The 26,570-nt window shown below is 44.3% G+C and overlaps 1 protein-coding gene across 7 annotated transcripts in view; it reads left to right on the forward strand.

Moving 5' to 3' along the window:
* LOC111952162 (A-kinase anchor protein 13) overlaps positions 1 to 26,570 on the forward strand; it is a 149,405-nt gene that overhangs the window by 66,070 nt on the left and 56,765 nt on the right. For all 7 annotated transcript variants that reach the window (XM_023970700.3, XM_023970698.3, XM_023970701.2 and 4 more), the window contains exons 3-8: positions 3,589 to 3,733; positions 6,276 to 6,599; positions 14,910 to 15,096; positions 17,952 to 18,147; positions 18,551 to 20,711; positions 22,901 to 22,980. In XM_023970700.3, coding sequence (XP_023826468.1) covers positions 3,589 to 3,733; positions 6,276 to 6,599; positions 14,910 to 15,096; positions 17,952 to 18,147; positions 18,551 to 20,711; positions 22,901 to 22,980 — 3,093 coding nt within the window. The remainder of the gene's footprint in view (positions 1 to 3,588; positions 3,734 to 6,275; positions 6,600 to 14,909; positions 15,097 to 17,951; positions 18,148 to 18,550; positions 20,712 to 22,900; positions 22,981 to 26,570) is intronic.

A 26,570-nucleotide genomic window follows, 5' to 3' on the forward strand; every position in this document is an offset into this window, starting at 1 on the left:
ACATTTCAACATCAATTGTTCAGAGGAGACTACGTGAATCAGGCCTTCATGGTCAAATTGCTGCAAAGAAACCACTACGGACACCAATAAGAAGAAGAGACTTGCTTGGGCCAAGAAACGCGAGCAATGGACATTAGACTGGTAGAAATCTGTCCTTTGGTCTGATGAGTCCAAATTTGAGATTTTTGGTTCCAACCGCCTTGTGTTTGTGAGATGCAGAGTAGGTGAACAGATGATCTTCGCATGTTTGGTTCCCACCGTGAAGCATGGAGGAAGAGGTGTGATGGTGTGGGGTTGCTTTTCTGGTGACACTGTCTGTGATTTCTTTAGAATTCAAGGCACACTTAAGTAGCATGGCTACCACAGCATTCTGCAGCGATACGCCATCCCATCTGGTTTGACCAAGAAGAAGAGTGATGCATCAGATGACCTGGCCTCCACAATCACCTGACCTCAACCCAATTGAGATGGTTTGGGATGAGTTGGACCACAGAGTGAAGGAATAGCAGCCAACAAGTGCTCAGCATATGTGGGAGCTCCTTCAAGACTGTTGGAAAAGCATTCCAAGGGAAGCTGGTTGAGAGAATGCCAAGTGGCTACTTTGAAGAATCTAAAATATATTTTGATTTGTTTTAAACTTTTGGATGAGTAGGTGTGTCCAAACTTTTGACTGGTACTGTATGACATTGATTTTATTGTTGTAAAATCGGCTCAGTCTCGTAGTGAGGAGCCTATAAAATGTAACTAGCTTCATAAACATATTTTGGGGAATTCTGAAATGTATTGGAATAAATGACCAAGCTATAAAACTAGCTAGCCAGCTATGAGTAACTGTACGGTAGCTAGCTAACTAGGTTAGCTTGCTAGGTACATTAATAGCTTTAGGTTGGTTGTTTTTAAACTGAATTTCAAGATTTCCACCAGAGACATTGCCTCTCCAATCATCACTCTCTCTCGCTTGGGCAAGGAACATTTAAGGCACATTTGGATGTGACGATATAAAATGTAATTCAAGGGCTGAGGGTTTAGGACCGAGGGCTGTCTACTTTGAATGTGGACTGCAGCCCTGGTCACAGATTAGGAGATACTCCCTTTGCAAAAAGAGTAGTGTGTAGTTCCATTAGTTAGATATACCACTACAGTGCCTTGCAAAAGTATTCATGCCCCTTGGATTTCTTCCCATTTTATTGTGTTACAAAGTGGGATTAAAATAGGTTTAATTGTAAAAAATAATATATATATATATATATATATAACAATATACTCTAATGTCAAAGTGGAAGAACAATTATATACACTACCGTTCAAAAGTTTGGGGTCACTTAGAAATGTCCTTGTTTTCCATGAAAACATACATGAAATGAGTTGCAAAATTAATAGGAAATATAGGCAAGATGTTGACAAGGGTATAAATAATGATTTTTAATTGAAATAATAATTGTGTCCTTCAAACTTTGCTTTCGTCAAAGAATCCTCCATTTGCAGCAATTACAGCCTTGCAGACCTTTGGCATTCTAGTTGTCAATTTGTTGAGGTAATCTGAAGAGATTTCACCMCATGCTTCCTGAAGCACCTCCCACAAATTGGATTGGTTTGATGGGCACTTCTTACGTACCATACGGTCAAGCTGCTCCCACAACAGCTCAATAGGGTTGAAATCCGGTGACTGTGCTGGCCACTCCATTATAGACAGAATACCAGCTTACAGCTTCTTCCCTAAATAGTTATTGCGTAGTTTGGAGCTGTGCTTTGGGTCATTTTCCTGTAGTAGGAGGAAATTGTCTCCAATGAAGCCCCGTCCACAGGGTATGGCACGGCGTTGCAAAATGGAGTGATAGCCTTCCTTCTTCAAGATCCCTTTTACCCTGTACAAATCTCCCACTTATTTGTGTGAAATGATAGTGGTTGACATGATTTTTGAATGACTAACTCTTCCTTTGTCCCCCATACGTACAACATCTGTAAAGTCCCTCAATTTCAATCACAGATTCAACTACAAATATCAGGGAACTTTTCGAAAGCCTCGTAAAGAAGGGCAGTGATTGGTAGATGGTTAACAATAACAAATCAGACATTGAATATTCCTTTAAGCATGGTCAAGGTAATAATTATGCTGTGGATTACAGTATGTATTAAACCACCCAGACACATCAAAAAGATAGTCGTCCTTCTGAACTGAGCTGCAGGAAAGGAATGAAACTGCTCCGGGATATTACCATAAGGCCATTAGTGATTTTAAAACAGTTACGTAATTTCATGGCAGTGATGGGAGAAAACTGAGGATCTGGATCAACAACAATTGTAGACTTCACAATAACGACTTAAATGACAGTGAAATGAAGAATACAAATATACAGAATACAAATATTCCAAAACATGCATCTTGTGTGCAACAAGGCACTAAAGTAATACTGCAAAAAACATGGAAAGGAATACACTTTTTGGCCTAAATGCAAAGCCTTATGTTTTGGGCAAATCCAATACATCACTGAGTAACTGCCTTCTTATTTTCAAGCATGGTGGTGACTGCATCATGGTATGGTATGCTTGACATCGGTAAATATTGGGGATAATATTTTTAGGATTAAAGGGGGGGGGGTGCAACTCAATATTAAAAAGATGTTCTTAATGTTTGGTATACTCGGTGTATACTGGAGTTGATTACCAAGAAGACAGTGCATGTTCCTGAGTGGCCAAGTTACAGTTTTGACTTAAATCAGCTTAAAAAAAATATGTCAAGACTTGAAAATTACTGTCTAGCTATGATCCCCTAAATCTTGACAGATCTTGAAGAATTATGAAAAGAATAATGGGCTAATATTGCACAATCCAGGTGTGTAAAGCTCTTAGTGACTTACCCAAGAAGACTCACAGCTGTAAACGCTGCCAGAGGTGTTTCTAACATGTATTGACTCAGGGAGCTGAATACTTATGTAACGCCTATATTTTAGTTATTGAATTGCTATCGATCTTTTAAAAATGTTTTAAAGTCTTTAACTTTCACATTAAATGGTATTTTATGTAGATTGTTGACAAAAAAATACAATTAAATCCATTTTATTCCCCCTTTGTAACACAATAAAATGTGAAGAGATCCAAGGAGTGTGAATACTTTTGCAAGGCAAAAGAGTAATTGACTACTGGAAACACTACCTAGATTTGAATTTAGTTCAACTACCACCAAGCTACTGCAAAATGTAATTCAATTACTAGTTGAACTATATGTAGTTCACTACTCCCCAACACTGGTACACACACATTCTCTTACGCAATACACTGTAATTACATAAGGCAGGGTAATTATTGTTTTAGCAGGGTTTGTTTTTCTGTATACAGTAGAATGTTCCAACCTACATTACGGGTTGATAGTGCTATAACAAAACCCAGCCTCTTCCTACTATAATAGACAGGTGTTGATACCTGCCCACCATGCTCTTAATGTTCTCTGTTTCTGTTTGGGTTTCTCCTCTGGTTTATTTGCCATGCTGTTGCAATCTCTGACAATGTAAGCTATTAGTTAAAACTATGTAAATCAAACTTTGTAGATCAAATGTATAATTGTATTTCTATTTGTCTGTCTTTTTCCAGGGTAAGTGTCTTCTGACGGTGCAGCTGGGTGATGAAGAGCGTTTGGAGGATGTAGAGTTCTACCTGCTGTTTGCTGGCACCACCCAGAGGCACCTGACCAGTACCTTGAGGATAAGCCATGTCACCCTACAGGCTGTGTGCCCAGGTAAATTCCACCATGCACCACACACACAACTGGTTGCTAGATCTGATGCTGGACAGTCGTACTGGTGGTGTGTGTGTGTGGCAGATCCGTTTGGATTAACCAAGTCTTTTATGATTACACACACACACGTTATGTTCTATCCTCGTGGGGACCTACAATTAATTTCCATTAAATTCTATTTTCCCTGACCCTAAACCACAGGAGGTTGGTGGCACCTTAATTGGGGAGGACAGGCACCTGGTAATGGCTAGAGTGGAATAGGTGGAAAGGTATCAACAACAAACACATGGTTACCATTTGCTCCTTTTTAGCCATTATTATGAGCCGACCTCACCTCAGCAGCCTCCGTTGCCCTAAACCTAACCCTAATTGTAACACTAAACCTAACCCTAATTGGTCAACAGCTACGCCAACTACTTCCTGGAATCCTGTAACACTAACACTAAACCTAACCCTAATTGTAACACTAAACCCTAATTGTAACACTAAACCTAACCCTAACACTAAACCTAACCCTAATTGTAACACTAAACCTAACCCTAATTGTAACACTAAACCTAACCCTAATTGTAACACTAAACCTAACCCCTTGTCACGCTCGCTATCCTCAAACCCCCTGTCATAAATCTACCAAGACGCAGCGTGCATGTAGTTCCACATCCTTTTAATGGAAGTGAAACCGAAACAACCAAAAAACAAACAGGTAAACAGCAAAGACCGTGACGCAACCGAGGTGCACACAAACACACACGGAAAATAATTACCCACAAAACACAGGTGGGAAAAGTCTACCTAAGTATGGTTCTCAATCAGAGACAACGATAGACAGCTGCCTCTGATTGAGAACCACACCCGGCCAAACACATAGAAATAGAAAATCATAGAAGATAGACTGCCCACCCAAATCACACCCTGACCAAACCAAAATAGAGACATAAAACGCTCTCTACGGTCAGGGCGTGACACCCCTAAGCTTAAAATAGCCTTTGTCCTCATGTGGATGTGGGAAATGTCCCCACGAGGGAGATTATTTTCCTTGTTTTACTATACACACACATACACACATACAGCATATGTTTTACTATCCTTGTGGGGCCCTAAATTTGATTTCCATTCAAAATCCTATTTTCCCTTATCCTAACCCTAATTCTAACCCTAAACTTAATTCCTTAGCCTATATTAGCCTTTGTCCCCACGAGGGATAATTGTCCTTGTTTTACTATCTTTGTGGGGACTTTGGAGGATTTCCGATGCCCACGAGGATAGTAATACACACACACCCCGCTCTTCATGGGCACAGAGAGACATTGTACATGGATTTCCAGCTAATGATTTGTGCTTCATGGTTCCACTGAAATGGGACGAGCCTCTTGGCAGCTGCCACAGGAAAGGAGCATTTGTAAATGACTGCTTCTCTTCTAGATGTATGCCATCTTGCTTTTTTCACAGTCATGGAAATACATTGTTATAATGTGAGAACATTGCTCAATAATTATATCTATCTCAGTCTGGTTGTTGGCAATAAACCATGTTCTCATCAAAGGGCTGTTTATGTCTAGGCAGCCTTACCAGAAGAAGACTTGGTGATAAAACTAAAATATATTTAGGTGTTTTTGTCTTTCACCCGGCTCCAGTTATCACCCTGAGCGGTATGCAGGGTCCATGTAAAAACATGGCTGAAGTGGCATATTGATGATGGTATGATGGCTGCCCCAGCTTTGATTTATCAGTGTTTGTGTTGTGTGTGTGTATGGACGTCAGCAGAGCTATGAATAGGAGTATTTGGGTCTCCTGTCCCATCACTCCTGTTTCATAATATGAGCTCTCCTTAACTAAGTTCTCACATGTCCTTTTTCTGTGGAGTCCATGCATTCTTAGAGGGAGGGACATGGTAAAGAACAGTTCAGTATATCACGTCACTAGGCCATGTTTTAAACACTTTTTGTTGTTGCTAATAGGTTTTGATGGTAATTTCCCCTCTTTGTGACACCTATAATGAATAATCCTCTGATTGTGAGAATAGCATATTTACCTTTTGGTTCACAGGCCTCTTCAATGTTACATCTCTATCTGTGGTCTGTTTTAAAATGGTCGGTTTAATGGTCCACTGGGATGGAGGCTAGATTAACGTTTGTCTGCTTTGAAACCTGTTGACCCCATGCAGCCAAGTTATTTGGGCAAGCAACGTGGCAGTTACTCTGTCACTCCTACCCATATTAGCTGACGAGAGACTTAAATGCTAAAGGCTTCCTTTTCATTTCTCTGTGGTTTTTAAAACTATTCACTGACAAATAGTGTTTAATGTTTGGACTTTGTGCATCTTAGCAACCAGAGAAGCCACAGAACTCAAGCCAGCATTGCAGCAGGACAGTGGAGCTTGAACATGGTTTTCTCTGTTCTTTTCTCTGGAGTCTGAGCTGTAGGGCTACTACACACTGTAAACTCACACTGTAAACTCACACTGTAAACTCACACTAAAGTCTTTTTGGCATGTCTGAAGCACGTGTGCAGGTTATATTAACCCTCCATCCTCCCTCCCCAGCCCATGACTGCTGTGAGTCGGTGCAAGTCACGCTGTGCTCTGCGCGGTCTGATGGCTCGGTGGACCCTGTGGCCGAGGAGCGCTTCCAGTTCGTCCAGGACCTGGCCTTCGACATGGCCCAGTTCCTGGTGAGCGCTGCAGGGCGGGCCGACGKTCTGGAGGGGGCGCTGCTGCTGGATGAGTGCCAGATCCCCCTGCAGGAGTGTGAGCGACTGGACGAGAGCCTCTCCCTGGCACTCAGACACCTGGCCCTGCCCCAGGGGTGGAGCGTCCTGGGCGCCAACGTAGGCACACCACCAGGTACCAACCTGGACAACAGCATTGGTGAGTAGGGATGCTTTGTGTGTCTCTGTGCGTCTACTTCTGTATGTTTCTCACAGTTTAGTGTTGCAGCACGGTCTGTCTGTACATTATCATGCCTTATACCCTCTTAATGTGCCTGTAGATTTCCTACAGTATGTGTTGCTGTGTTCTGTTCACACCTCAGTGAAGTAATCAAGTAGACTGAGGGAACATTTGTTGTTTCCTCCGAGAGATGATTTGGCCGGGGTCCCATTCCGCTGTGTGAGTAGTGGAGCGTGCCCACCAGGTGGTTCGCTAATGATACTCCAGCTCCGCCTGAGCATTAATGTTCGCACCAGCCACCTACGGCTTTAGGAGAAAGATCCACTCCAGCTAACGGCCAATCAGAGGTCACTTTATTCATTTTGTGTTTTTTTGGAGGGGCTCTGACATGTGTAACTACTTTCAGTCAAACTGCAGTGATTCTGTTAGTTGGCACACAGACGGTCCTGACAGAGGAGCGAGTCTGACTAGAGAGGTCTACCCTAGATAGGAGAGGAAGGGCTTTTGCTGAGAGAGCAGTGTCCCCTGGGATAGCACCAGTTCTCCGCTCCTGATGTTCATGGCTCGGCTTTCCGACTGCATTTACACCCACTTCTGTTTTCTGCTCCTATTGGGTCATCATCATAAATCAGGAATGCAGATATGTCAGATATGCTAAAAACAAACATTCCCACCCAATTAAGAAGTAGGCAGTAACACACAGTGTTTATATGGCCTATTAACCAGAGCCTGGGACATATTCTGGAGCACAAAAGGGGAAATTTGGGATAAATGTCGGCTCTGGTCAGAGCTGAATGGTATTTGTTTCATTTGGAGACAGTAAGCCTGTTCTTGTCAGTAGAGTGTTAGTGTACTATCACCTCTCTCTGCTCCTCTCTCCTCTCCTCTTTCTCTGCTCCTCTCTCCTCTCCTCTCTCTCTCTCTCTGCTCCTCTCTCTCTGCTCCTCTCCTCTCTGCTCTCTCTCTCTGCTCCTCTCTCTCTGCTCCTCTCCTCTCTCCTCTCTCTCTCCTCTCCTCTTCCTTCTCTCTCTCTCCCTCTCTCCTCTGCTCCTCTCTCTCTGCTCCTCTCCTCTCTCCTCTCTCTCTGCTCCTCTCCTCTCTCTCTCTCTCTGCTCCCTCTCTCTCCTCTCTCTCTTCCTCTCCTCCTTCTCTCCTTGCTCCCCTCTCCTCTCTCCTCTCTCTGCTCCTCTCCTCTCTCTGCTCCTCTCTTCTCTTCTCTGCTCCTCTCTCTGCTTCCCTCTTTCTCTGCTCCCCTCTCTCTTCTTCTCCTCTCTCTTTTCTCCTCTCTCTTCTCTCTCTGCTCCTCTCTCCTCTTCTTCTATCGCTGTCCTTCTCCTCTCTTCTCTCTCTGCTCCTCTCTCCCTCTGCTCCTCTCCCTCTTCTCTCTCTCTCCTCTCTTCTCTCTCTGCTCCTCTCTCCCTCTGCTCCTCTACTCCTCTCTCTCTCTCTGTCCTTCTCTCCCCTCTTCTCTCTCTGCCTCCTCTCTTCTCTCTCTGCTCTTCTCTCCTCTCTCTCTGCTTCCCTCTTTCTCTGCTCCCCTCTCTCTTTGCTCCTCTCTCCTCTCCTCTCTTTCTCCTCTCATCTCTCTCTGCTCCTCTCTCCTCTCCTCCCCTCTCTCTCTGCTCCTCTCTCTCTGCACCAGTAATACGAGATTGTGGTAAAGGAGGAAAAACCTGGTATTTTAAGATGAAATAAGTGTGCACGAATAGTCATGAAAAAACTAGAGGCAGATGAGACAGACATGCAGCCCTTTCAGCCACTTGAATTTATGGCCCTATAGCAATATACTGTAATAGTATAGGACCCATAGGTCATCATGAAAACTATTGGCTCCTGCTGGGTAATTTGGAACACCAAACTGGAGAAGACAGATTGAACAAGACATTTCTGTTTTCTAACATTGTCAGTGCTTAGCAATTATAATCCATCATAAACATATCTATAGTTAAGAATGTCAACTCCAGGCTGATTTGATATTTACAGCAATACTACAGAAAGACATTTGAAGGACCTTTCAGTCCTTTGTGCTTCTCGTCCCCTTAGACTTTTGTTGACATAGGCACATATGAGCTGTGTCCCAATTGACGAGGATGCTGCCTCCCAATCCCAAGGTAGCTTAAAGTGCTGCCTTCTAAGTTGCCTTCATTCGGGTGTGACTACAGGGAGTACAGCTATGACTCAAAAGTGATAGCTGAAAAAAAGTGACTTTTGTAGCAGGTTAGGAGAGCATTGTTATCTAACTCTGAACCTTTTACTAATCTTAACCTAAATCCCCTAACCTGCCACTTTAATTATCATAACCTGCTGCGTAAATTCTCCTAACCTGCTATAAAAAAAGTCCTTCCGGTCGTAGTTGTACTCCCTCTAATCAGAACTCTTCATTCGGCTATTTTGAAGGTAGCATGCCATGTAACCTTTGCCGGGGAGGCTAACCCATAACACCTTGTTTTATTTTTAGCTGACATTAAGTTGAAGTAGCCTTCTAATCTAGTTAGATTGCATCATATCACCTTTCAATATTAGTTATCAACTAATATAACACCATGTTATCTTGAACATCCGTGTCATTTAATACTATGCACGGGTGTGATGGTTTGATAGTATGAATGAATCACAATGCAAGCCTACTCATTAGAAACACCAATACAAGCTCTAATGCATTATTAGCTTCACACTGAAACACCACTATTATGGTTATTAATCATTCCTAAACAGTGAAATAGCAGTAAAATAGCTTACTTAGCTATCTCAAAAAAATCCTAGCGTCTATCGTGCATGCAAGCTTACCTGTCATGTCCACAACGATGGAGCAGCACACCAAGCGATATGCGAGAGTAGGACCCTGTAACGTAGGATAATTATTCTGGTCGCTGTCAACTTCATTCATTAACAGGTACTGAGGAGATCGACTCTGTTACTTGTTTACTTGTTATTCATGTCAGATATTTCAATTTTGGGTTAGTTGTTCACTGAATTGCTAGCTCACACTGCTACAGTGACTACAATGTAAACAAATGTCTCGCGCTCAGTGGAATGTGAATGCGTTATCACGTGATGCTGCCTTGGGCCTTGTCCCAAATGGCAGTTACCTACTGGAAAGTGCTATCTACTTAGATAGGTTCATTTGGAAGCAGGTGGGCAGCAGGCAGCTGCCACTTGGATTGGGACACAACCATGGTCTGAATTCCAAAGCACTAAAATCGGTATGCTGTGTATACATGTCGTCTACCGTCTTTGTATTTAGCTTTGACTGATGACAGATTGTAATACTAACAGAATGTGTTTAGTCCTCTAATGTTAGGTCCAATTCCTGCATTCTGTCAGAGCTGTGCCACTGTCTGCTGATGTGGTGAGCAGATGTTCTGTCTGGGTTGTAAACCAGTGCCTCTGTCAGGAATAGATAAGAGGAACACAAAAACTCACAGAGCTAGAAGACTGAGAGCCCCTCCTATCAGCCTCTCAAAGGACTGCTTTGTTTTGTCCACTCAGTGATAGATATATCCCTATGAAACGTATTGGGATCGGTTTATAGTATCAGAATGGCTTTGATCCTTTTTTCTCAGGGATTCAGCATGTAAGAGCACAGGGATTTGGCAGGGACCTCTGCCTAGTAACAATGTACAGAACAAGCCAACAATGTATGGCGAGCTAGAAACACCTGTCAGATTGGCCGGTTTATATGCTTCAGGTGGTTCTGGGTCTGACGTGCACCCAGATGAAAGCATGCTGTCCTTTATTTGGTGGGACATGTGAGCCTGCTCATATCCCCTGTGCTTTGCATCTCCTCCGGTTCCACTGTTACCTGAGTTCTTCCCTGATAATATTTGATTCCAAAACGCTTTGATGTTTGAAAAAAGAAAAGGGGGAAAGATGAATGGTCCTTTAAGAATAGATGATGCTGCAGTCAGGTTAGGAACATTTCATTCCTCTCCCCAACCTGCCGGTAGAGTGGGCCAGATGTTTAATGCCTTCTCCAGCCCTGGCATTTCCTGAAGCTGGTCCCGGGCACCTTGGTGAGGCACAGTGAGCCTTGAAACTGGAGCTAGCAGCAGGCCGCCTGGCCCAGAGGCTCTCTCTGTTAGCTGGCTCTGCTGGCACCGCCCGGTCTAGAGGCTCTCTCTGTTAGCTGGCTCTGCTGGCACCGCCTGGCCCAGAGGCTCTCTCTGTTAGCTGGCTCTGCTGGCACCGCCTGGCCCAGAGGCTCTCTCTGTTAGCTGGCTCTGCTGGCACCGCCCGGTCTAGAGGCTCTCTCTGTTAGCTGGCTCTGCTGGCACTGCCCGGTCTAGAGGCTCTCTCTGTTAGCTGGCTCTGCTGGCACCGCCTGGCCCAGAGGCTCTCTCTGTTAGCTGGCTCTGCTGGTACCGCCTGGCCCAGAGGCTCTCTCTGTTAGCTGTCTCTGCTGGCACCGCCCGGTCTAGAGGCTCTCTCTGTTAGCTGGCTCTGCTGGCACCGCCCGGTCTAGAGGCTGTCTTTGTTAGGTGGCTCTACTGGCACCTCCCGGCCCCAGCGCCCCGGCCACAGCCAAAAACTAGTACGAGTAAAATAAAGCAGAGGGGCATTAATATCATGAAAAACCGAGAAAAACTCCTAAAGGCATATTTCATCCCTTGTCACATCGGCTGCCAGCGCTCTAAATGCCAACAGAGGATCTGCTAGCATTCCAGCGCATCGCCCGGCGTCTATTAGACTGAGGGTTTGTGGGAGAAAAGTAGCCATGAGAATCGAGCACTGGTGGAAAATCTGATTTGTTAGTRTCTCTCCCTACTCCTGTAAGGCGTTTTTGGAGTGAGAGTTCTACCATAGAATGGGGCTGACAGAGAGGAAATGACGGCCCATGCTCATATTGTCTCTGTATTTCTACAAATCTGATCCACTGAACTGAGTCTGTAGAGATCTGGAGCGGGGTTGATTTTATTTCCCCATCAATGAGTCTAGGCGTTCTCATCTGCCACTGTAGGCCATTGAGTTGATAATGTTTATTATGCATGCATTATGGTAAGTTGGGGTATTACAGATTTCCTAACATTTGTTTTGTTCTTTTTGTCCTGTGTGTCTGTCAATGTGACGAAATACAGTGCCTGTTTTTCTTGTTTTACTTCCCTTTTTCTCTGTCATCTTCTGACAGGAAAATGAGACCAAAACATAAAAACAACCTCTACTCTGCAGTGGTGATTACAATCTCTGCTTCAAGACTCCTGGGGCCTCATTTATCAATATTGTGTAGAAACTATTCTAAAATACTACKTACGAACAGAATTTAGAATGTTTGTACGCATAGAAAAAGTGTCAAACAATCCTACGAGCGTCATACGCACAGGAGATGATAACTGTTGATAAATACCAATTCTTCTCAGTGCTCATGCACAACCTTGGCTATTTGGTTCAAATCAAACTTTATTTGTCACATGCGCCGAATACAACAGGTGTAGACCTTACCGTGAAATGCTTACTTACAAGCCCTTAAGAAAATATTTACTAAATAAACAAAAAAAAGTCAAAAATTGACACAATAAAATAACAATAACGAGGCTATGTACAGGGGGTACCGGTACCGAGTCAGTGTGCRGAGGTACAGGTCAGTCGAGGTAATTTGTACATGTAGGTAGGGGTGAAGTGACTATGCATAGATAATAAACAGCGAGTAGCAGCAGTGTAAAAACAAATGGGGGGTATCAATGTAAATAGTCCGGGTGGCYATTTGATTAATTGTTAAGCAGTCTTATGGCTTGGGTGTAGAGATTTGACCCAGTGATGTACTGGGCCATACGCACTATCCTCTGTAGCGCCTTACGGTYAGATGCCGAGCAGTTGTCATACCAGGCGATGATGCAACCCGTCAGGATGCTCTCGATGGTGCAGCTGTAGAACTTCTTGAGCWTCTGGGGACCCATGCCAAATCATTTAAGTCTCCTGAGGGGGAAAAGGTGTCGTCGTGCCCTCTTCACAACTGTCTTGGTGTGTTTGGACCATGATCGTTTGTTGGTGATGTCGACACCAAGGAACTTGAAACTCTCGACATGCTCCACTACAGCCCCTTTAATGGGGGCCTGTTCGGCCCGCCTTTTCCTGTAGTCCATGATCAGCTCCTTTTGTCTTGCTCACATTGAGGGAGAGGTTGTTGTSCTGGCACCACACTGCCAGGTCTCTGACCTACCACTGTTGTGTCGTCAGCAAACTTAATGATAGTTTTGGAGTCTTGTTTGGCCACGCAGTCGTGGGTGAACAGTGACTACCATCTATGGTAAAAATGATCCTTTAAAGCCAGTGGGGAATATACAACGCCGTACCATGAAATAGCCTACAACGGCWCAACCAAAAAAAGCTTAGAACAAAACACTGAGTACAACCAAAAGGTTTCATTTGGCTGCCTCAGTTATATTTTGATCATTAAAAATTCAAATGTAAGTATAAAGCGAGGACCAATTGGGCCATTTCAAGTTGCCTTAGCAATGGAAAATAGAGTTCAAATGAGTAGGCAACACTCAYTAATAAGCCATCCATCCTCAACAGCTCCCTCCTGTAGGCCACCACATTKAGCAGTGTTTTTTGCACATCACATMACCTATCACCTGCACATTAGGGGTGGAAACCTTTTCTGTTCATGTAGTTGAACTCATTTTGGGATGGTGCTATTATGGTGATGTGGGTGCTGTCTATTGCTCAGTTCATATTTGGCAAACCTCTTGACTTCAACCTGTTGTGCGATGGTGTATGGAAATGTTATTTTACAGTTTGTTTTGCTGATGATTGCATCCAAAACATTGGCTCATAGAGGGATGTGAGATGCCGATCTGCAATCTCCCGCAGACACGTGTCCGTTGCCAAAAACGAGAGGGTAGATAGCACTTTGATGTGCATCGGAATGGAATGTTTGCCTTTCTAAAGTAGGTCTTACATCCTCACAAAGATCCTATGAGATTGGTTTTGGGAAACGATATCTGATGAACCAATCTGTACTTTTTGCAAAAAAGTCCCACCTGTCTCTAAAAATGCACTCTTTGCGAAATGCAGCGTGTGCCAAATCTTTCAACAAGATCAGCCATTTCTCACTGGGTTAGGGTTAGGGTCTCACTGTTTTATAGTATTTCAACAGTGGTTTCAATTTCACACGTGCCTCTAATTTAGCAAAATGACTGTACTTTATATTGATTATTATTGTAACAAATGCACTGATATGGTCAAATTATATATAGCCTGTCAAAATATGTTGCATGAATTCACAATGGAAATACAATTCAATCGGCCCACTATCATAATTAGGCCCACTATCATCATAATTAGGCMMACTATCATCATTATTAGGCTCACTATCATAATTTAAAAAGGTCAACATATATATTTTCTTCATTCTGTGTTGTGTGTACGCATGGTCACGTGTGTGTGTACGCATGGTCATGGTTGTGTGTAAATTCACACACACTCAACCAAATGTTTATACTGATAAATCTCACACTTTGCGTGTACATGATCCTACGCATGGATTACGTGCAGATTTGTGCCTATATATGATTAATAAATGAGGCTCCTGTTGTTAGACCTGGTGTAGACTGTGTTAAATCCTCACCCCTGCTAGGACCTAATCCTTATCTCCTCAATACCAGGTTACGGTTCTAGTATGACTCCGTTYTGTGGCAGTCTCTTTCCCAGCCTCTGAATCCTCCCACTGTGTGTCCTCATACTGTTGGGATGGTAATGGAGATCGCCAGGCCCCATCGACAAGGCCAGATTATCTCCTACTACATCATTGTGATCGGTAGGGAGAAGGTCTCCATAAGACTTAATCACTTACTCACACTGAATTGGACTATAGCTGTGTGTTTTTTAGTTAGACACACAGTTAGTCAGGCCTTCCTGGTGACTCAGTGTGTATTGAAGCAGAGAATCAGCAGTCTGACCAGTAGGAGTGAGAGGGTAGGAGGGGGTGGGGTAATTGGACATATGACTCAGGAAGGGCAGTGTGTCACACAGGTTAGGGGGCGGGACTCTGACAGGGCTATCAGTTAAGGCTGATAGCAAAGGTGGGAGGGGTTAGGGAGTGTGGAGAGAGGGACAACCGTGTCCGCCTGCAAACGCACTGAGGGATTTACATATGAACATATTACTGCAAAACAGATTATTGGTCACACAGTAGTAGAGAAAACAGGTTGGATATTAAGCAGAAGCTGGAGTGTTGTTGGATGCTTACTGGCAGGACATCGTTGCATGTGTGTCGTGTTCTAGTTAGAAGGCTGTAACTGTTGACCGTCTCTGAGCGCAGTGTAACTCTCCCTCCCTGTGTGTTCCGTTCAGCTGAGCCCGCTCCACACGAGACCCTCTTGCACTTTGCGGCTCGGCGCGGTCTGCGGAGGGTGGCCCTGTTCCTGCTCGAGCAGCCAGGAGGCAGAGAGGCTCTCAGACTGCCCAACAAGCAGGGCTCTACACCAGTCAGTGTGGCAGAGAAGAGGGGCCACGACCAGCTACAGCAGCTCTTCACTGAGTAAGTACTTAACTGGATCACATACTGTATACTACACACAGGATCTAAACATGAATAACCTTTTAATATCCTTTATTACACTAGTAATAACCTTCAGATACATTATTATTATGTTTCTATGGGAGTAGGCTGGCTAGCCAATCGTTTCTACTAACCCTGGGACGGACTGTATGATGAAAATCAGAACTTGCTGAACTAACAGTGTCATCATAATATATTCTGCTGTTTTCAGAGTGTTATCTGTGAATGAAAGGCACAGCCCTCTCCACAGCATTTTTTGGCTCTCAACATCGTCACATCTTTACCTTGCACCTCTTCCTCTTTTTTGAACACATACTCTTGCACTCCTATATTCTTCAAGACATTAGCTAGCAAACTAGGATTTGGACTCCAAATCAACGAGAGGTCTTTATGTAACCATGGGAATGGGAGCAGCTCTATGGTTAGGAGGGGCTTGTTGTGGATGTTGAAATGTGTTTGGAGTGTTGGCGGTACACACAGATAAGCAGACAGACCAAGGACAAACTCCGGACTGCTGCTGTAAACAGCTGAAGTCAGCACAGAAATCACCACAGAATCCAACTTTATTTATATGCACTTTGTTAAAGTACATAAAATCAGACTAGTATGAGTCTTTTGTTGTGGGATAAAATCACAAAATGTACCTAGAATTAGGAGTGTGTACGTGCTAGGTGACAGCTCATAGACTGCACAGCGTTCTCGCCGGCTGTGATAGCTGTATGGGACTGTTTTCATGTGCTATATGACACATCCGAGCTGTACAAAAACACCAGGCACCACATGTACAAGTGGCGGGAAATAGATGTTCTAGGGTCCTTGTATACAAACTGTCAGAGCTTTATCAGATTTTATCTAGCAGGGGTAGTTCTGTCCTATTGGTAGACGATGAACACACCTCCACTGGCACCTCACCAAACCAGTTTGTTTACCTGTTCCATCAGTGTCCGTGACACGGTGGTGATCTGTTCTCCAGCTGAGCACATATGAGCAACCTCATTACAGAGATCACCTGAGATCATCAGCTTTCTCTATAACATGGAGATTGAGGTGTCACCCAGTCCTTGACAGAGATATGCTATCCTGTGCTGACCAGGAACAGTAAAGAGTTGGCCCAGGGACACTCTCAGGCCACATCAATGGTGTCTCTCGGTCTGTCTGCGTCACACAGGCTGTCCCCTGGGTCACCGGATCCTGGGTGTCTGTCGGCCGTGCCCTGGTTTGGTGGAGGCGGTGAAACCTTATAACCATAGGAAAGAAAAGGGCCTGGTGGGAGCTCCTCGGMGAGTTAGTGTGTGTGTGTTACAGAAGAGAACCAAGCTGTAGCTATTCTCCATACCAGACCAGCATTTTCTTCTTACCTACACTACCTGTCCTCCTTCACCTGGACACCAAGCCTATCTGTCTGATATTGTTAGGGGAGGCTGTTATGTTTTTGAAGTAGTCCTGAGTTAAGCTGGGAGTAGAGAGATTGAGTCACCTGGCTGCTGGTGTTAAATGCTCTGAGACAGGATTAGTTCAGGTCAGGGAGAAGCAGAGGGCCTGCTGTTATTTGGCACAAGAAAACAGTTAGGTGTCATGACTGAATCCCAACTCACTGGAGACAGCATACATGTGCTAATTCCACCTGCTGACTGTGGGAATAAGTTGGTTAAATTGTATACTAGTAATCTAGTAATAAAGTAGTAAAAGCTCTAACATGCATAGTGCAGTTCTATGTGTTGTTAAGATATCTCCCCTGGATGTGGAGAGAGTTGAGGCTGCCTCCTGGGTGCATTCAGGCCCCACAAAGTACCTCTGTTCTTCCCCCGCCCTGCGTCTTGCCTTTCAGTCCTCACTGAGTKATGTCAGGGGGTTGCCATGGACACCCATTCAGCCCTTTATTGCCCTGCATTGGCACTGAGCGCCATGAGGCAGGTGAGAACAGCCCCAGATCGCATCACTACTGCAGACCTGGCTTCAAATACTATTTGWAATCTTTTAGTGTTTGCTCTAACCTGCCTGGAGGACCATATGGCCGGGGTTTGCCGTTTTTGGGACTGTTCCATTGGTCCAATAAGCCAGGCAAGCTCAATCAAGCACAGATTAAGTATTTTAAATKATTTCAAATACTATTTGAACCTAGGTCTGCACTCCTGTCCCAGGGGCTTCATGGGGCTGGGGCTAGAGGGGGACTTACATACTCCCTAATTCCTTTTGTTTCTAAAGCCCTATTTCCATCAGATTGTTTTGTTGTGTCTCTCACCGGAGTGTACCAGCAGTGACATCATCACCCCTGAGTCAGTTGGGGTCAGTTACACTCATTGTAAGAGAGTAGAAAATATGACTCTACCCAGGCAGAGACAGACCCAGAGCCAGCTCAACAGGACAATACACTGCTATAGACGTTTCGTCCCTGCCTGGGTTTACCCATTACAAGACACATTTAGTCTAGAACCATGAAGGAAACTTAATTTTAGCTCAGCCATGTTTGGTCTCTTTTCTTCATTTTTGTTACTCAGTAGAAGTGTTTTCACGTGAGGTAGATTAGAAAAGGAGAGGTAGTGTTTTCTTTTTCAATTCCACTGAKACCGTAGAACAATGAATTAAATACCAGAAAGCTGACCGAGTAGAAGTAGCAATACAATGAAGCTGAACCAGTTTGGAGGTTGGCGGTCGATTGATGAAAGGTTTGTWAGTACACCATGTCTCCAGTGCCTTCCTACCCCCGGAATGAACCTGTCATTCACACTAGGTGATATATTATGGGCGTAGGTAGTGGTGCTGAATGCTGAATCAGTGCTATGTGATTTGGCTACCTCCGTTCTGACACGGTGTGCTCTGTTTGTTTTGGGCAGGGTTGAGACCTTGTCAGAGACCCGGATAAAGACGGAGGAGAGGCAGTGTTACCCAGGAGGCCGAGTGCTGCAGCACCACCCTAAACTGAACACATACACCCTGACGGTGGACACGTTGCTAGGGAAACCTCTGCCCAGCCTAAAGGAAGAGGTGGAGGAGCTACAGAAACTCATACAGCGCCACAGAGACAACAAGGTGAGATATATAACTCTGCTTTAAACTCTGTCTGCTTTTAAACCATGTCTGCTTTCATCTCTGTCTGCTTTTAACTCTCACATGTTGTTGCTTTAAATCATGACTTAATTGAGTTATTCCTTGCAGCTCCTAATGGAGCAAAGGGCTCATACAGTGTAGTATGTACTCTCAGATCCTACAACCAAATATTGTGTGCACTAGCTAGCTAATTAAYATCTGCCAAAAGACAAAACATGGCCTATTGTGAGTTACCTGTATGCTATCCGTTTGTTTGCTCTGAACGTTTTTTGTACGTCTTATCTTTACAGGAAGTTAATATGTGTGTGTGTGTATAATAAACAGTGTGTGATTTTTATTATTTGTGTCATTTGTTATTCACACTGTGTTTCTGTTTGTACTGTAGGAAGATCATGTGCTCCAGCAGCAGTCCCCAGATGAGCTGAACACTACAGCAGGATCCAGTGGCATCAGCAACACATCAKCACACTCAGCCACAGAGTCCCAGCCCCCCCACAGCCATGCCCAGCAGCGGAGAGAGGGCGAGACTCCAGCTTTCAGCGCACCATCCTGTGGAGACCAGCAGGAGGAAGCTGATAGAGAGAGGACAGGCGTAATCACTGCCACGCAGGGCAGCAAGGCAGGGCGCTGTAAAAGGAACCAGGAAGAGAAAGAGAAGAGGAGAGCAGAGACTGAGACAGGCGATAAGGCTGTTGCTGCTCCGACAAAGGCTTCACGAGCCATGGGCCACACACAGTCTCAGGAACACACGGAACACACGGAAGCTAAGCATCAGCCCCTGAGGACTACAGGCAGCAGCAGTAGTGGCTGTGGGGACATAAGCGTTCAGAGGACTATGGAAAGGCAGGGCGAGCCTGAGAACATCCAGGAGATGGAATCTGGGGCTCCTGTGGAGAATGGACAGCACGATGGACATAGCGGTGAGGTTGAGGTGGAGTATGCTGAGGCCACTTCTGAATGTACTCTTCAGATTTTGACGGGAGCTGTGAGCCGCCATGAGGCACAAGCTGTAGAGGCACAGGACTCCGAACAAAGACAGGAAACCACTACAGCAGTGACAAGTTATTCTGTGGAACCCGAGTGGGCCGATAACAGCAACCAGACCCGGGTGTCTGAGAGGGGCGGTACAGACGAAAGAAAGACAGAGGCAGGAAACCCCAGCCAACAGACCAACGGTAGCACTGAGACAACCAGCAGCAGAAGTGGAGAGACTGACACAAACAGCATGAAGAGCCCCATTATGGTGGAGGGAGAGATCAAGAGCAGCCATTCACACGGACCAGGTTACGTTACAGCAAAAGAACCCAGTGAGCAGCAGGTTCTGGATCAGCAAGTTGAGGATACAGTGGAGGTAGTGRCAACCCCACCACAGCCAAGGCAGGACCAGGACGGCACCCACAGCCAGGGCCACGAGACTGGGCAGGAATGTGAGGAACAGCCGTCCACTGACTTAGCCAGCAGAACAGCTGAGGACAGAGAGAGTGGAGAGACCATGGGGCGACAACACTATGATGTCATGGTCCACACATCCTCTTTTGAGGAGGGGGAACTCGTCCAGTCGGTCGGCTGCTCCACAGACAAACTGTCTAAGGAGGGGACAGTCACAGGACAGGAGGCCCCTGGGAAGAAGGTGTCTCTACAGTGGGCATCGTTAGAAGAGGCAGACTCTCTGGCGTGTAGAGAGGAAATAGCAGCCACAGCAGTAGCAGTGGTGGCCGTAGCAGTAGCAGCTGCTGTAGCAAGCCTAGAACAATGCAACTCCAACTCCATGCTGGAGGGAGGCCAGGTACAGGAAGCTGCCGCAGAGATCCAGAGTAAGCATCAGACCGGACCCAAAGACACTGCACGAAGGTCAGGGGTCACGGTGTCTGAGGCCACTGAGAACCTTAGCACCTCAGACAGGGGTCCGACTGTCTCAGCAAGTCCGTTAGAGGAGGATGTGATGGTCAAGAACCCCTCAAAGGGAGCGGATGAGCCTCATGTCAGACAGGGAGAGGAGAACAGTGATCTGTCCAATACCACACGTGGGAGTGAGAATGGAGTGGAGGCCAGACTACCAGGCCTGAGTCTGACACAGGAAGAAAGTGTAGAAGCCAGCAGACAGTGTGCAGACTCCCACTCGCACACGTTGTTACATGATGAAAGGGCTGTGGACAGACAKAGTGCTGAGGTCATATCCTCCTCCTCCTCTATCTCCCCAGAGAGATCCTCAGAGCTGACACATCAGGAGGCCATCCCAGAGAGCCCGACCCCACCAGCCCCACCTGAACATACACATACACCCAGTGACTCGACCCTGACCACCCTTACACACCCAGACAGTGGTACATCCCTGAATCCAGAGCTGACTTCCCCCTTGGAGCTAGACAATGGAACAGGCCTGGATGACGAGCAGTACAGCTCCTCTGTGGAAGTAGTCATTGGCATGTCCTTGGGCCTTCAGTCTTCAGATACACTGGAAAGCCTGGATGGAGTGTGTGTGAGAAAGCTGGATACTAAAGACGAGCATTCTGAAGCTTTAAGACAGCTTGACAAGCCAGTGAAAGGTAAGGCCACATAATAATACACATATAGCTAGTTTGTAGCTAGTTATGGCCCTTTTATATCATGATTTTGCAGTTTTTGTCTTTGTTTTGCTTGCATAGATATTCATTTATTGCTCAAAAATGCTTTTAGTATACAGTTCAAATTTTTCAAAGAGGAAGATGACTATCGGCACTAGCTGAAATTCAAACAGATTTGGGACATGAGGCTAACCTGAAGCTCATATTTCATTTACATGCACCCTCTACTGCAGGGGTCTCCAACCTTTTCTAGCATCATTTTTTTAATAGCTTTCAAATAGGCACATTCTTCTCTTCTCCCCCTGATCCTTGGTGTAGAAGAGATGTGTTTTCTGTCAATATAACTGGTAAAATAATGGTTAATAAACAACTATAAGAGGCCCCATAAAACTATATTTTGTATTTTCTGGAATTCAGTTTTTACTCAGTAGGCCTAACAGCAGAAACATTCCTAGACCGACACGTTCCTCTCTTGTTTAATGCACAATTTAAGGTGAATTACACAAAAAAATCACATTTGTTTAGTTATTTTCCAAGACCTCAAAATTAGTCTTCTGATGCATTGACATTGACTAAGGACATACATTTTCCTGGTTTTAGATTTTTTTACTCTCAATATTACACTTATTCATAGAGAAATAATGAAAATGTATGTTCTGAGTCAATGTCAAAGAAGACCAATTACTTGAGAAGGTTTTTGGGGAAAGTCTTCTACCCTCAAGACGGTTATCATTAGCATCATTAACTGGCTACGTGCAGGGTGATAGACAAATGCGCACACCAAACAGACAGATGAGCAATATTGCTGGAAATGAATTGGCAGAATTGGCAGTGTTACGTTTGGCTTTTTAAGCCAATAGTGGTAACCAGGAGTGGGATAATGTCAATGTGGCTTCGATTGGAAAGTAGCCGGGAGCTTTATGTTTTGGACAGTTTGCGWTGGAACGCATGAAAAAAATGCAAGTACTTTCAGAATTGCTTGGCAAGCTATTCATAGTTCGTGTTCTTATCTTGTATTATTTCTTATTGTTGTTGCATTATGGAGAAGGAACCTGCAAGTAAGCATTTCATTGGACGATGTATACCATGCGTATCCCGTACATACGACTAATTAAAAACTTGAAACTTGAGGATGGCTGCGAGCTACTGTTAGCTGGTGATCTACCTKTTGGAGACCCCTGCTCTACTGTATACAGTATCTGAGCCTGGCCCAGCTGCTAAGTTCAGGCCCAGTGTGCATCCCTCAAATGCTGTTGAAGTGCACCGCCTGCTCTGAGGCATAGCACACTGTCGTGTGACTCTGAGCATGTGACCATTAGTTCAGCTATGTGTCAACTGCTGCTAAAGAGAGGCTGTCATTTGTCATGACATTCTGGCGATGTTGAACTACAGAATATTTACGTCAAACAAGTCCCCAAACAGAAACTAGAACAAAATGTAACTTAGCTAAGTCCATAATATTGTCAGCTTCAGTATGTGAATTAGAGAAGCTTGATTTTCAGGAGAAAAATAACATGACACTCTGGCCTCTGGTCCCTTAGTCAGTCTGAAAAGGTCAAAGGCTCCATATCAGTCATCTAGAGCGCTATGTGAATGGAGCTGGCTGTCTATTTATGTATGTCAGTCTGTGTATCCAAGCAACAATACAATGATCTCACCAGACCTTACAGTAGGTTCTGAAAATAGAGGTAGCCTGAATGGTGGTCTTCCACTCGGAGCCCCGGGCCAAATCTTGGCAGTCTGTAAGCACATGGCTACGCCCTGGCCCTTTCCCGTCTGATGGGAATATGAAGCAGAATAGATCCTCTACATCTACACTGATGTGGTATAAATAGCAGGGCAGTGTTGACTGATGCTCAGCAACATCATTGTTCCCTAATAGAAATGACTGTGTTTCCCCCCACCTACCTCCTCTCTTCCTGCATGACAGCTGTTTTGTTGTTGCTATCCAAATGGTTGTCAAGGCATAGACCATTTTATACATTAGATACTACTGGTATGATTCATTATTATGAGTTCATATTTTGAGTTCTAATGAAGTTTCATTTACCGAGAGGATTCTGTGTTAGTTTTTCCATAAGGTCATGGCTTGATATTCCTCTTCCTGTGTCATCATACGTATTCCTCTATTCCTTCCTGTGTCATATGTCTCTTACTGTATCTCTCCCCAGACAAAGAAATAGTCTGTCCATCCCAGGGAGAAGAGAAGGAGAAGAAGGAATCCCTCTCAGACACAGCAGACTCTACACTGGTATGTTCATGTGTTTATKAATTTACAGTCCTAGGTTGTTTAATAACTTGGAACATAAGTAAAAACGTACTGTGACTCCAGTTCCCACAAATCAGGGGGAAGTCACATGTAGTTTGATTAATGTAACATTTTTCATGACTGGGAGACTATTTGTTTCTGGGAAGCAGTCTCACCTGACCTCACTAAATAAACCCTTTTTCATGTTTGCCTTCACTTTTGGGGATGTCCGTACAAACATGACGCACTTTTCGGCCTGATAAGTTGAACTCTGTCTTCTAAAAGTCGGGTGGGAAGATATGGGAAGGCTGTGGCCATGCAGTTCACTGTGTGTGTGCACCCATGCCCTGGCCTGAGTGTGCCCTGCCCTGCCCTGTTTAACCAGGAGAAAAGAAAGATGACCTCACTGTATCTTCTCTCCCCTGAGAGGAGTGATATGAGGGGTGAGAAACAAGCCGTAGAGAGGGAGGCAGAAATAACATAGTCTGACAGCAGCAGCAGAAGTGTGAAGGAAGGGAGGGAGAGGACGTGTCTTATTACCAGCATGATACATCCACACCAGCAGGGCCAGGGCACTGCCCTCCATCACAGCTCTAGCAACATATCTCTTCCTATGGGAAGCCATATTGTTTCATACCATTGGCATTATCGGTTTTTGACCACCTGGTTCTAAAAGGTCACCTTCTATTGTATAGTAGGTATTAGAAACTTGGAGGTTCGAGCCCTGAATGCTGATTGATTGACAGCCATGGTATATCAGACCATTTATTTTTACTGTTCTAATTTCGTTGGTAACCCGTTTATAATAGCAATAAGGCACCTCTGAGGTTGTGGTATATGGCCAATATACTGTACCACGACTAAGGGGCAGTATCCAGGCACTCCGCGTTGCGTCGTGTTTAAGAACAGCCCTTAGCCGTGGTATATTGGCCGTATACCACAACCCCTCAGGCCTTACTGCTTAATGATGTTATTGTGAGGGACTGAYCTTGCAGATGTAGGCAACCTTCCTTTGTGATTGTCTTGTGGTGTTTTGTGTCAGCATAGGCCACAGAGCCTATGTGACTGGGATGATCTCATACTGTATACTTCATTCATGTCATATGCTTCAGCCACAAACACATGGTGTGTGGCACCACTGTTGCAATCACACAAACAATCACACCACAATCTCACAGTGTGCTCGTCATCGACGTTGTTTAGCTTAAACTCTGTCTGCAACTATGATAATTGTCTTTCCTCATGAGGTATTTTAGTATTGTTCAGTTCTAATTTGTTCTGTATTTCTCTTCCCCCTCCCCCCCCCCACCACACTCTGTGAATATGGCGGAGCTGTGCTGCTCTCATGCTAATCTGGGGAGGGACATGTAGACATATACAGTGCCTTCAGAAAGTAGTTATTTCACATTTTGTTGTGTTACAGCCTGAATTAAAAATGTATCACCCATCTACAGTACACACAATAGCCCATAAGGGCAAAGTGAAGACATGTTTAATTTTTGTTGTGCAAATGTATTGAAAATTAAATACAGAAATATACCTTTGGCAGTGATTACAGCTGTGAGTCTTTCTGGGTAAGTCTCAAAGAGCTTTCCACACCTGGATTGTGCAACATTTGCCCATTATTATTTTCAAAATTCTTCAAGCTCTGTCGATTTGGTTGTTGATCATTGGTAGACAACCATTTTCAAGTCTTGCTATAAATTTTCAAGCAGATTTACAGTACCAGTCAAACGTTTGGACACACCTACTCATTCAAGGGGTTTTCTTTATTTTTACTATTTCTGCATTGTAGAATAATACTGATGACATCGAAACGATGAAATAACACATATTGAATCATGTAGTAACCAAAAAAGTGTTAAACAAATCAAAATAKATTTTAGATTTTAGATTCTTCAAAGTAGCCACCCTTCGCCTTGATGACAGCTTTGCACACTCTTGGCATTCTCTCAACCAGTTTTGTATTGAGGAAAAAASTAAATTGCTTTGCCACATTTTTTGCAGTGTTACTTTAGTGACTTGTTGCAAACAGGATGCATTTGGAATAGGTGTATTCTGTACAGGCTTCCTCCTTTTCACTCTATCAATTAGGTTGGTAATGTTAGCTTATAATGTTGTTGATCCATCCTCAGTTCTCCCCTATCACAGCCATTATACACTGTAACTGTTTTAAAACCCTCAAGTCAATTTCCGCGCCCCTGCAGGAATGTAATTAGCATATATATTTATTTTTTTTCCCGAAAATTGTTCTTCTCAGACTATTATGACCCCTCTATTATGACCCCTCTATTATGACCCCTCTATTATGACCCCTCTATTATGACCCCTCTATTATGACCCCTCTATTATGACCCCTCTATTATGACCCCTCTATTATGACCCCTCTATTATGACCCCAACATGTCAGTTGTTTTGCTATAGGATGCCTACAAGCCTCAAAGGACCTGTCTGAAAAAGCCCAGTACCAGTTTAAAAAACTAATGGAAGTATACACTGTGTACAAAACATTAAGAGCATCTTCCTAATATTGAGTTGCTCCCTCCCAGCCTTTTGCCCTCAGAACAGCCTTAATTCATCAGGGCATGGACACAAGGTGTCAAGTGTTCCACAGGGATGCTGGCCCACTAGACGGTTAAAGTCACAATTGGCATCATGGTGAAATCCACCGCATTCCTCTCCGGCAACTGAGTTAGGAAGGATGCCTGTATCTTTGTAGTGACTGGGTGTATTAATACACTTTCCATGCTCAAAGGGATATTCAATGTCCATATTTTTTTAACCATCTACCAGTAGGTGCCCTCCTTTGCGAGGCATTGGAAACCCTAACTGGTCTTTGTGGTTGTATCTGTGTTTGAAATTCACTGCTCGACTTAGGGACCCTACAGAAAATTGTTTGTGTGGGGTACAGAGATGAGATAGTCATAAAAAATCTCCTGAACATATTCAGCTTTTAATTTTTTATTAATTTGGAAACATTTCGAAAAACATAATTCCACTTTGACATTATGCGGTATTGTATGTAGGCCAGTGACAAGAAATATCAGGCTGTAACACAACATCATTTGGAGAAGGTAAAGGGGTGTAAATACTTTCTGAAGGCACTGTAGACAGGGCCACTATCGCAGCTCTCTCTTGGCCAGACTCCCACCTCCCTACATTGTTAGCATTTGAGAGGAATTACACTAACTCTGGAGCACTCTCTCTTTTAAGAAACTCACACAATGTTGTGTGTAATTGCGGACTATTGTTTTAGTTGCTGAAATCAGTCGTTTTGGATAAAAATGTCATTTTATGTGACGTCGGCGCTCCAGTCTGCCAACACTAGTCGCCGCTCAACTCCATCGTAAATCATGACGTTGAGTTTAACAGGAACAGGAACCTTGACAATTTTTTTTCAATGGTAAATGGCCTGAGTAAACTATCTTATTTATTCACAATCTTTGGTTTCTGCCTCATTGATTATGACAACGTGTCAGAGAGACAGATTGGAGGAGATGCCTGGAATAATAACTTGATGCTTGTCACCAACAGAGAGATGTCTTACATAAACTGGAGCTGCATGTTGGTCGACAGACTGCACCAGAGATTTA

This window comes from Salvelinus sp. IW2-2015, linkage group LG26 (genome assembly GCF_002910315.2).
Source record: "Salvelinus sp. IW2-2015 linkage group LG26, ASM291031v2, whole genome shotgun sequence".
NCBI lineage: Eukaryota > Metazoa > Chordata > Actinopteri > Salmoniformes > Salmonidae > Salvelinus > Salvelinus sp. IW2-2015.